This window comes from Pelophylax lessonae (assembly GCF_965119305.1).
Source record: "Pelophylax lessonae genome assembly, chromosome: 5".
NCBI lineage: Eukaryota > Metazoa > Chordata > Amphibia > Anura > Ranidae > Pelophylax > Pelophylax lessonae.
Window position 1 is genome coordinate 70,394,962 of NC_138772.1, and position 12,426 is coordinate 70,407,387.

The 12,426-nt window shown below is 38.3% G+C and overlaps 1 protein-coding gene across 1 annotated transcript in view; it reads left to right on the forward strand.

Moving 5' to 3' along the window:
- The window catches only part of PLXDC2 (plexin domain containing 2), an 804,296-nt gene that overhangs the window by 453,220 nt on the left and 338,650 nt on the right, over positions 1 to 12,426 (forward strand). Inside the window, exon 4 of the mRNA XM_082259441.1 lies at positions 865 to 934. Within this exon, the coding sequence (XP_082115567.1) occupies positions 865 to 934 (70 nt within the window). The remainder of the gene's footprint in view (positions 1 to 864; positions 935 to 12,426) is intronic.

The window sequence follows — 12,426 nt, forward strand, 5'->3', positions numbered from 1 at the left end:
ATGCATATATATACATAGAGATACTGTGGAGTGTCTATCTACTATATATCTTTTTTATATTTTCTCAGTCAAGTAGCTGCATAGCCATTATATTTATTGGTGAGTGGTCCTCATTTTGAGCGCTTGGGATAGCTTTTATCTTTATTTGGTCTTCGGTGGGCATTTAAGCTGTCATATCTTAAAGATGAGGCAATCGTTTAATCCCCCTGAAACCAGGACAGTTTCTACTGGTTTCTACTATCATAGGTCACATTCCGCCAACCCCCCCCCCCCCCCCTAAAGTCTAAAGGACAGTAAACAGGCCCTTTGTTTAGAAAGTTTGGAGACCCCTGGGATAGAGAATTGGATACACATAGGATATTAGAGCTGCTATAAAACAAGTTCCAAACCAAGAACAAAGCTGCTGCAGCCAATCAAAATAAAGCAATTTTCCAAGAAAGCGGGGGGAATGTGACTCATTGCTATGAGAACTAGAGACTTTCTCTTTCTTCTGCTCTACAGGCCTACTGTACTGACCTTTCTTTTTGCTTATAAATACTAGATTTATGTACAAGTTTCAATATTGATAGTACAAAACATGGGAGGATTTGCTTTTTTTCTCAGACTTAAGGTTAAACTATTTTGATGATGGAAAAATACATTCAGAGTATACTAAGCATTTCCTTTTACAGAAATTCTCAATTACACTGGCTGCATTGTTTCCATGGCAACAGCTTCAAACTAGGTCTTATTACCAGCTAAAATGAAGGAGTGTTTGGTGGAATAGAATGAATAAAACACTTTGACATAAAACTTTAATTCAGCATTTTCTTTTACATACAAAAAAAAAAATGACTTTTTTTTCCTTGATATTGTCCCTTGCAGAGAGTGAACCTGTCATTTGATTTTCCATTTTACGGACATTTTCTGCGTGAGATCACCGTGGCGACTGGGGGTGAGTAGTTTGACTTTTCCTGTTCAACTTTGAAATGCTGTGTGAATTTCCTGCAGGACCTGAATAAAATAATACACCTGTGGTGCTTCTTTAGTGGTGGGAAGGAAAAAAAAGTCAGATTATGCTTTGAGAAAACTGTTTTCAAGAGAAGTTAGGAGTTGAAACCTCCGGGAGAATAATCGGTATGCTTTATAATAGTCAAATGATTGAAAGCTTTTAAGCAGAAAATTCATTTTTCATGGTTTTCTACCGATGATTATATTTTCCTCTTCTGTGCTTTCCGGACATTTTCTAGCAAGCAACCGGCATATCCAGTGCGTGGCCAAATTCTATACCTTGATAAAAAAAAAATTTTATTTTTATTTTTTTTACTAAAATGTTGTTTTGTACTTTTCAGGCCTGGTAGGGAAAATATATTATATGGAGGCTGAGAGATGGATGTTTCTAAACTCTAGTTCTTGGCAGTCACCAAGAGGGTATATTCTCCGGTGCACTCCAAAGACTTTTGGGTGATATTATTAGGGGCCTTTTTATAACAGAGAGAAGATACCAATTTACTCCACACTGTGCTCTGCGTTTTAAATGTTACATATATTAAAATGAAAGCTAAGGTGTGGTGCCTGTGCTGTCCCATGGAGTTCTCCTAAAGTGGACCATGTATCAACAAGCAAGTTCTACTTAGGGTGGTCATTTATAGCAAAGACCAAGTGTAATGGGAGTCACTTTGGTTGGGGGGCCCGTGGAACACAGCCTACCTTAGAAAGGTTGGGAAATCCATCTCTCAGCCCCCTGGGCCCCCTCTCTCAGCCCCCTGGACCCCCTCTCTCAGTCCCCTGGGCCCCTCTTATTTGTAAGTCACCCTGTGTCTATTAGGGACACAGGGTGACCAAGAAAATGATGCACTTAATGGACACTGAGAATATGGTTTGTATTACTCAAATGGGACAGTAATAAATGTCAACAATATATCTCAAGGAATATATGAAGACTATGTGACTCTAGGCCTAGCTCCCCATTGCCAATAAGAGACTTCTTCACACAGTCAGACTCATAACAGATGCTAATATTATCAGCTCAACCATCTGACTTCCACACATTGTTGATTATGGGGGAAGGGAATTTGGGACTTTAAATGAGACTCCTGACCACCGGAGTCTCCATCCCTGTTGCATGAAAGCAAAAAAACAAAAGCAAAGTTGGGACTTTACATGAGGTGTGACCAGACCCAGATATCTGGGTCTGGTCACACCTCATGTAAAGTCCCAACTTTGCTTTTGTTTTTTTGCTTCCACACATTGTTGATTATGCTGATTTACTCATCTATTTTCTATTGTGGGTTCTGTGTTTATACTTAGGATAATTTGTAATGCATTTTGTTTTAGCCTTGTTGCAGTGCTGAGTTAATTAACATGTTAATGATAACATTGCCTGGGTCTGCATTCCCATTCACATATTGCTTATATACATGTAATTATATTTATGTACACAATTTCATCTGCATAGCATAATGTAATCAGGCACCTGACCTGGTGGGGTAATCTGATATGCAGGGGGATGTCCCCCTGTGTGATATATATATGTGTGAGTTTGTTCAATAAAGGTTCCAGAACTTATATGAGCTTTTGTATGGGGGCGGCTAGAATATCTGATATCTATGTTCAAGACTGAAGGAAGCGGTATTCTGATGGAAGCCCGCAAGCACATTGTGGTTCACAGTCCTGTTACACCAGGTGTGACGGTATTCACTGTCACTGGGAGTGAGGGACAGATACTTGGGGGATGCTGAGAGAATGGTTTGCATGGCTTCAGACGGGAGAGTGATATTTGTCAATGGTGTCTCTCAAGAAATGTGGAGATTTGATCCCACTTTGCATTGTGAGACCTATGGCCATGGAATCTGTGACATCTAGATGTGTATTCCATGTGTTTCAATGTAGTAGACGGACAGACTGCCATTGGCAGTCTTGTCCTATTGTCTATCTATTGAGCTGGGGTGTGGATTGTGTTAAGTCTGCCTGTCCCATTGTTAAATGTTAATGACCTCACATTGTTCTGTCCAGATGGCCAGATAATTAGTTCAGGTTAATTCTGTTTCTGTATACAATTTCATCTGCATAGGATAATGTAATCAGGCAACCCCTGACCTGTGTGTAATAATTTGATCAGGGGGGGATGTGCTCATGTGTAAATCCAGTACAAGCTAAGTTGTTGGCTAGCTTTGTATGGAGGGCCGCTGGAATATTTGGTATCTATGTTCACGACTGTAGGAAGCCGTATACTGACGGAAGTCCACAAACACAGTGTGGGCCGGCGGTTCCGTTACACCAGGTAACCCTATTTACTCTCTATTTTACTCTGCAGGGCTATGCACATCACATCCCACATTTCATGCTCCTATGTTTTCACTTTTCCTTTTATTTAACAAACTTTAAAGTGGTTGTAAACCCTTATAGACATGTGCAGGTCATTTTGTGTGGAATAAATATTCAGACAAATTTTTTGTTTCCAAATTGCAGTATAAACTAAGGTTACCAAAAAAATGTAACAAAATTAGTCCGAATGTTGGAAATTCGAATTGAAATTAGAATCGAATTTTACATCGAATTCCAGTCCAATTCGAACTGTAAACATATTTCTGAAATCAAATACTGTGGCTGCTGTTAGAGTACCATTTCAAAATAAGGCTGCTTTGTTAAGCCAATGATAATTTAAAGAGACATTGTAATCATTTGATGAAGATTTTTCTTTTGTTTGTTCACTTTGTCACATTCAAATCGAAAAAAAGAAAAAATCTAAAGCTATCGATTCAACCAATTCAAATTTTATTGATTTGAATGTTTTGAATCCAAAAAATTGGTAAATTCTAAGAAAATGTAAAAAGGACATAAAGCAAATTCTGAATACAAATTCTGAATACGAATCCGAATACAAATGGAACAAATCATCCAAATTTACCAAAACTAATAAACTAGATTAACGAAACTAAATGAAACAAAGCAATTTTTTTTCGTCATGCACATGTCTAAACCCTACATACTGTATACCCAGTGAAGTGAAAAGTCTCAGATGATACACAGAAACTAAACAAATCTCCCTACATAGGTTTTTCTGGTTTATCTGCAGTCTTCTCTTCCCTACACCCCATCAAAAGGGCAGAATCCTGTTAAGATCCTTCTTCATCTGTTAATATCAGAGGAGGGAGTGGAGAGCTGCAGTTACAGTGTGTGAGAGCTGATTGGAGGAAAGGCACACACCCCCTCCACACAGCAGAAGAACTGTGTTCTGAACAGACAAGCTGTTTGTTGAGCTCCCTTCCCAACACACATTTTATCTCATGTGTCAGGAAACCTTCTCAGAAGTGACTCACGCTGATAACAGAGGAATAAAGCACCAGAGAGAAACCCCACGTAGAGCTTTGGAGAGAGATAAGCAAACACTACAGATACAGTATATGTGCTTTGCTCAGATTTCATGACTGGGGTTTACAATTACTTTAAGACAGCAGAATCGAAGAATGTGGCCACACTCAACGGAAATCCCACTAGCCAGTATATTATGTATACTGTAGTTGGCTGTTGACACAAGCCTTGCCCTTAGGCCACATCCCTCAGACATGTTTAAGCCCTAAGAGCCAAGGGGGGAAACACGTCAGAAGGGTGTGGTCCAGTGGGGGGACTGTGTCAACAGCCAGCTATACACATTAAACTTACTTGGGATTTCCATAGACTGCAACCTTTTTCTTTAATATTTCTATCTTGAAGTTTAAAAGGAAAAGGGAAAAAAAGGACAATGAAATGTGGGCTGTGATGTGCATAGCCCTACCAGGTAAAATAGAGAGTGAATATTGTTATCTGCTGCTCTTTACTATAAATGCCCACCCTAAGCAGACTTTGTTTGTTAGTGCAAGGTTCATTTTAAGCAGAGAGAGCTTTATGGAACAACACAGGCTCCACAATGGGGCTTGCATTTTAATAGTGGGATGTAAAATGTAAAATACAGAGCACAGTGTGAAGTAAAGCAGTATCTGCTTCCTGCTTTAAACATAATATAAATTTAACTATAGATATTGAGCTGGACAAGCTTCAGAGACCTGCACCCAGAGCGGCGGACTTCCCAAGAGCTTGGAGTGATTATCTTTTTTTGAAACTTCAAAAGAGGTTTATTTGTTCTCCTTACTACATGGTCTGGCATTGGGGTTTGTTGCTTTAATGGTGAGCTGTGCTGCTCTTTCCACAATGGCCTTGCACTTGGAGGAGACCTTATGAGCAATTTTGGCACAGAATGACTTGTTGCTCATCATTGGAACTTCAAATGCCATTACATTTTGTACAAGGGACTTCTCAAACCCAGAGGGCAGCATATGTTTGGTTTTGTTGTTGCTACCAAAACCAATGTTGGGTATCAGAATCTGACCCTTGAACCTTCTGTGTGCTCTGTTATCAATATTTCTAGGCTGGTGCCTCTTTGGCTTAATCTTAACATAATGTTCACACTGGTGGCTAATGATCTTCTTTATCCACTTCTTGATAAACCGGGGCTTTATAAGTGTTTGGCGGCGCATTCACAGGTCTATTTTTCAGTCAGCTGCAATATAGTGGCTGACTTCTTAGTTTGTTGTTCTCAATAAAATTGTTTTTTGATTTTCATAAACCAGTGTTGAGCCTATTTTTTGCAACCTCATCAGGGTGCCTCGGGCTTCTCTGGTCCTTTTCCTGTATTTATGCACATGGTTGCTGGGCTCCCTGGTCGGAAACTGACTGGTATATATTATTGCAGGTTTAGCCTCTCACCTCAATTGGTTTGAGTGGCTGTAGGTTACCCCAAGACACCCTTTTAATTCTTGCTTTATAAGAGTTCTATGAGCCGCCATGGTGACAGTCTGTAGCATCCTCCTTCTCTGAGGTAGCCCATATGGCAATTTGTGAAATGATAACTGCTGTGTGGAGCTGGCAGAACCCCACAGAGTTGAGTTCTCTCTACTTATTGCAGATGAAATAGCTTCAGGATTGAAGGAGTACATGAGAAGTGTCGTTCTGTTCTCTATAAGTCCCATCAGTTAATGCAAAGGAGAAGCCAGCTGGATGAAACTCAAACATTTAAAACCTCTTGCTTGCTCACTGGGTATCCCCAGCTTCATCAAGTGTGTAATGGCAGAGACCGTAGACTTGTAGATTATTAAAAAAAAAAAAAAAAAAAAACGGTATATATTTTGTGAAGTTAGGGATCCCCTAAAATAAAATGGTTGCAATGTTTTATGTAACACTTTTTTTTAGCTACTGTTGATCAAATCAATATTTTCAGTAAAAAATATAAACTAAAATTATACACATATATGTATGAGATCAGAGCATTATGCTAAGAAGCACCCGCATTGTGGCACCATCCCAAAAAATGTATTGAAGAAAAGGGGGGGGGAGGGAAAAATAGGAAAATAATGTAACCTCAAATCACCCAAAAGGGGGGAGGGGAAGAAAAACAAATCCCCTTCCTCCCACCAACAAAAAAAAGGGACTTTAAATATGCCAAAACAATGGCAAAGACAAAAAAAAAAAAACCAGACTCAATAAAAAAATAGATTTTAATATTAATTCTTTAAAAACATAGTGGTATCTTTTAAAAGCAAATGACAGGATATACTGCTTACATCAAACAGGTAAAAAAAAGAAAGAAAAATACCCAAACCTACCTAATCTTCAAAGGCAAGAAAGAATTAAAGGATGTCAAGCTATTATATCCATTTTTATATCCATATAAGTTTTACCCCTCTCTTTACCTGGTATAGGATATATTTTATATATTGTATTGTGCATGTATTCCATATGTTATTCTGGGTTTGAGTGTTTCTCATATATTTCATCTGGTCATCATCAAGAATGAACCCTGAAGAAGCAATTTGTTGTGAAAAGCGTTGGTTCGATACGCTTTCCTGCACAGTGGTTTGTGTTTAAGGCTTCATGTACACGGGACGCTGGAAATGGCCATTAGGAGCAGTTGGGCGTTTTTTTTAGAAGCCCCTGAACCCATCTACATTTTATCTTATCTGTCCATGTACACCAGGTCGTTTGCGGGCAGTTGCGTTCAGGGACTTTTTTTAGAACGCAATTATTTGCGTTCGAACGTGTGTTTCCCGGCGTTTCAAACGCAAAAACGCGACCGAAAGCGTCCGAACGTGATGACCCGCGTTTGGCGTTCGCGTTTTTCCATTTTAAAGGGGAATAATTTTTTTGACCTCTAGGAACGGTTCTAAACGCAAACGCCCGCTAAACGCTGGTACAAACGCGACCGAACGGACGTTTCAAACGTCCTAAAAATTCCAGCATTCAAAGGGACTTTTAACAACGTCCCGTGTACATGGACCCTTACAATGCTATCTGTTTGATGTAACCTGTATAGCATGTCAATCAGCTTTTAACCACTTGCCGACCAGCTGCCATAGTTTTACTGCGGCAGGACGATTCTGTTACTTGAAATGACCAGATAGTGGGGCGCCCGCCGATTGCCTAGGGGGGGAGCCAATCAGCGAGTCCGGCGGATGTGATGTCCGTCGGGCACCTGCGATTGCTCACCATGGAGACAGAACAGCGGTCTGCCAATGAAAACAAGGCAGTCCTCTGTTCTGTCAGTAATGAACACAGGGATCCTGTGTTCCTCCTCTGCGTTCATCCAGTGAGTAAATCCCCCACACAGTATGAAAGCACCCCCTAGGCACACATTTAACCATTTGATCGCCCCTGGTGTTAACCCCTTCCCTGCCAGGGTCATTAGTACACTATCAGTGCATATTTTTAGCACTGAATACTGTAGTAATGTCACTGGTCCCCCCAAAAGTGTCAAAAGTGTCAGGTGTCCGATCTGTCCACCACAATGTCACAGTCCCACTAAAAATCGCTGATCGCCGCCATTACTAGTAAAAAATAAATAAAAATTACATAAATCTTTCCCCTCCTTTGTAGATGCAATATCTTTTGCACAAACCAATCAAAATACACTAATTGGGATTTTTTTTTTTTTTTTACCAAAAATATGTAGCAGAAAACATTGGCCTAAACTGATGAAAAGATTTTTTATTTATTTGTTTATTTTTTTATTGGGAATGTTTCATAGCTGAAAGTAAAAAATAATGTTTTTTTGCAGAATTGTCGCTCTTTTTTTGTTTGTAAAAAATAAAAACTGCAGAGGTGATCAAATACCACCAAAGAAAGCTCTATTTGTGGGGGAAAAAGGAAATCATTTTTATTTGGTACAGCGTTGCACGACTGCGCAATTGTCAGTTAAAATAACGCAGTGCCGTTTTGCAAAAATGGCCTGGTCATTAAGGGGGCAAAACCTTCCAGTCCTTAAGTGGTTAAAAGATACCACTATGGTTTTAAAGAATTTAACAATAAAATCAAATTTTTTATAAGTTTATTTTTTTTTCTGCCTTGTCTTCCCATTGTTTTGGCGAATTTAAAGCCCCTTTATTTGTTGGTGAGAGGAAGGGGATTTGTTTGTCTTCCCCTCTCCCCTTTTTGGGTGATTTTGGGTTACATTATGTTCCCCTTTTTCCCTCCTCCCCCCTTTTTTTTTATAAACTTAAAGTAATTTTAGTGCTCACAAACACAACATAGTTCCCAATTTTTAGGTATGAAAGAAGAGGTTGCATTGAGTAAATAGATACCAAACATGTCAAGCATCAAAACTGTGTGTGCCGTGCAACAGTTTAAAGCTAAGATAACAAAAATTGTTAACAGGTGAAGCTTTAAAAGTCTTTACAGATCATCAAATTAGAGTTAACAGTAAAGTCTGATTTGACAAGCACCATTCCCTCCATTGTGAATTCAAGGGGCTATCCAGTGATTATATTGCATCACAGTTCATTCCAATTGTATTAATAGCAAAGCAAGTTGGGTCCTAGAGGCTCTTAGTCATCTGGTGAGTCACCCTCATATCAATGGGTGGAGGATTATCAAGCACTAGCACCTTATAATAAGACATTTTCTTGAGCACTTTGGCACTTTTGTGGTGAAATTGCAGCTTTGGATGTTGCAATTGACTTTTAACACTCATTTTTAATTTATTGGATCACCTACCTAGGGTTATTTTTTTTTTTTGTTTTAAATGTTTTTATTAATTTTTCTTAAGATACATATAGAATAAGGAAAAAAGAAAAATACAATAAATAAAGATTTAAATTCATACATACATATAAATATGGCATTTCCAGATCAAATAAACATTGATTATTCCTTGAACCCCCCCCCCCCAAAAAAAAAGAAAGAAATTACACCAATGCCCCACACCTAGGGGATCCACCTTCTGTAAAGTCTGTGTCACACACCTATAATAACCATATCTATTAATGTAAGAGGAGGAAAAAAAGATGTCCTCCTATTTGGCACAAAAACTTCCTATTCCAAATCCGTGTACCATATCAAAACCCCAAAAAATTATGTGAATTGTAATAATTAATTAGTAATTATGGTTATCAATTATTAAGGTGAGAAATCTCCCAAATCCTTCCTTCCTCCACATTATTATCGTGAATAAACCAAAAAAAAAGGGGGGGTAAAGGGGGAAACCCCTATAGAATGTATTTAAAGTTGCTTTTGTTACAATGTTTATTTATTTGTTTAGTTATTCGTATTTCACCTCCTTTTTACTGTTACTAAATTTCGTATGGTCTGTTTAGTTCAACCTGTTTAATTTTATTTCCGTTCCTTGGTCTCCTTTATCCATGGTCTCAGGGTCACTGGTATCAGTATTTTTATCAATTTCTAACGAGTGGAACATCCACCCAGACCAGGTGTCCATAAATCGATCTTCTCTATTCCAGCCCATATGGACCCAACACTCTGCCTCCATTATCTTATCCACCTCCCTCTTCCATTCCCCTAAGGTGGGACATGTAAAACCTAATTTTATTATTTGCTTATTCAATATCATGTATTTATTATATTACTCAATGAAATTGACTTTTAACACTTATTTTTGATTTGTAATTTTTATCTTATTGGATCAGTTGTTTATTTCGTTTTACATATTTTTAGCACTTAGCACTTTGTGATACAGCGCCTCAAATTTCTACTAACAGTGAATAATGGCCCCGGAATTTTTGCTTGAGCAGCTGGTAGTTTGTTCATGTAGCAGCTCTGCTGCCAAGGTAATACTTACTGTATGTCAGTGCCTGTCAAAGAGATGGACAGCCTTTTCTGGAAAAAAAAAATGTAACTTTCTGGGAAGAGTTACCACTTCCATACCGCTGAACGTCATAAGAAGTCTTGGGCTTTCAGTGGAAGAAAGAAAATTCCCCTTGGTGTTGGGACTTAGGGCATTGTATATTGGATCATGACAAATGAAAATTAAAAAATATGTAAATAAAACAAATGTTTATTAATTCATAAGAAATATAAAAAAGATTATAAAATAGTTACACATGCAAGTAAAGATACAAAAAAATGCATAGGATACATAACAGTGTAGATACAGCACAATAGCAATGAACTGTAAATGCACCGACTGTGAAGGATGCAGTGATGAAATTGTGACTTCCTCCACCCAACGCGTTTCGGAGAAGGAGCTCTTCTTGATCAGGGGGTGTGGGAGGTATCACTGCAAGTCAATCACAGAGACAGACATGTGGATATTGTATGTATCTTCTTAAAAACAAGGTCTGGTATTTCTGCCTGTCCACCCAATATATGACACGCTGTAAAGAGGATTGTTAAGAAAGAAGACAATGGCATAAAGTTATGATCTTATAATGTTCCTCAGATTTTCTGTGGAAAAGCCACATATCATGAAAATAGGTATCACTGAGACCCAAAAGGACTCTGTTCCTGGAAGTCCCAAATACTGATGTAAATGTACTGAAACTGATACACCTATAAAATATAGCCACTTGATTGTTTTTACACGCGGCAGGAGGGGACATCCCCACCCTCTGATGCTTCTGCTGGCTTACCGGTGCGATCAGCAAGCTGGAGAAGAAATACGCTGGCAGGGGAAGTTTACCATAGAGCTGACCAAGGACCAAATGGTCCCTGGTCATCTCTATGACTCTTGGAGGCTGGGCGTGCCATCATAACTGTGTTTGGCTAGAAAGCCTGAGATCTTTTTTTTTATCTCAGGCTTTCCAGCCTAGAGGAGAGAGGAGAGATTTGGGGTCTTATAGACCCCACATCTCTCCATAAAGAGGACCTGTCATGCCTTATTCCTATTACAAGGGATGTTTACATTCCTTGTAATAGGAATAAAAGTCATAAAGAAAAAAAAATTAAAAGAAAGTGGTAAAAATATATATTTTCTTTATAAAATAAATAGTAAAAAAAAAAATTAAAGCATCCCTGTCCCCTTGTGCTTGCATGCAGAAGCGAATGCATACATAGGTCTCGTCTGCATATGTAATCGAAGGTCAAACCACACATGTGAATTATCGCCGTGAACGTTTGAGTGAGAGCAATAATTCTGCACAAGAATTTTAAAGCATAGCCTATGGAGATTTTTAAGTACCAAAGTTTGGCACCATTTTACAAGTGTGCCCAATTTTAAAGTGTGCCATGGTAGGTATCTATTTACTTGGCGTAACATCATCTTTCACATTATACAAAAAATTGGGATAACTTTACTGTTTTGCTTTCTTGTAATTCATGAAAGTGTTTTTTTCCCAAAAAAATCAGATTAGAAAAATTGCTGCGTAAATACTGTGTGACATAAAAAATTGCAATGAACGCCAATGTATTCCCAGGGCGATCTGATGATATATATATATATATATATATATATATATATATATATATAATGTCTGGGGGTTCTGAATACTTTCTAGCAGGAAAATGATGATTGTTACATGTAGGAGAGGAATGCCAGAATTCGCCCGGTATGGAAGCGGTTAAAGTTTCCATGATTTCTCACCTGCAGTTCATGCACTTCCAGGAAAGATCCCCAGGCCAAGTCTTTATATTGAATTAGCACAGATTGGTGTCACCTGCACATCATACTGAATGGATTCCCCTTCATCAAGGTGATGGGGATGAATTCCTTGGAATTCTCTGTAAGAGGTACTTAGCTATTTACCGGAGCAGGGTGATGGGATGTTTGGAAAATTCAAACTCAAAAGTGTTGCTATGGTTGCAGAGGAAGGAGAAATCATAATAATTTGGTGATTTTAGAAAAAAAAATGGATGTCTGCAAAAAAGGAAAGGTCATTTTTAAGTACAAAAGAAATCAGAATGGTTTGTATAGCAATTACATAAAGTACAGTATATTATTTTAATTTTTTTTAACCAGTTCTGGACCGGAAGGATTTGCCCCCTTAATGACCAGGCCATTTTTTGCAATTCGGCACTGCGTTACTTTGCGCTATCGTGCCATGCTGTACCGAAATAAAATTTATGTACTTTTTTTTTCCACAAATAGAGCTTTCTTTTGGTGGTATTTGATCACCTGTGTGATTTTTTGCGCTATAAACAAAAAAAGAACGACAATCGTGAAAAAAAAAAAAAACAATATTTTTC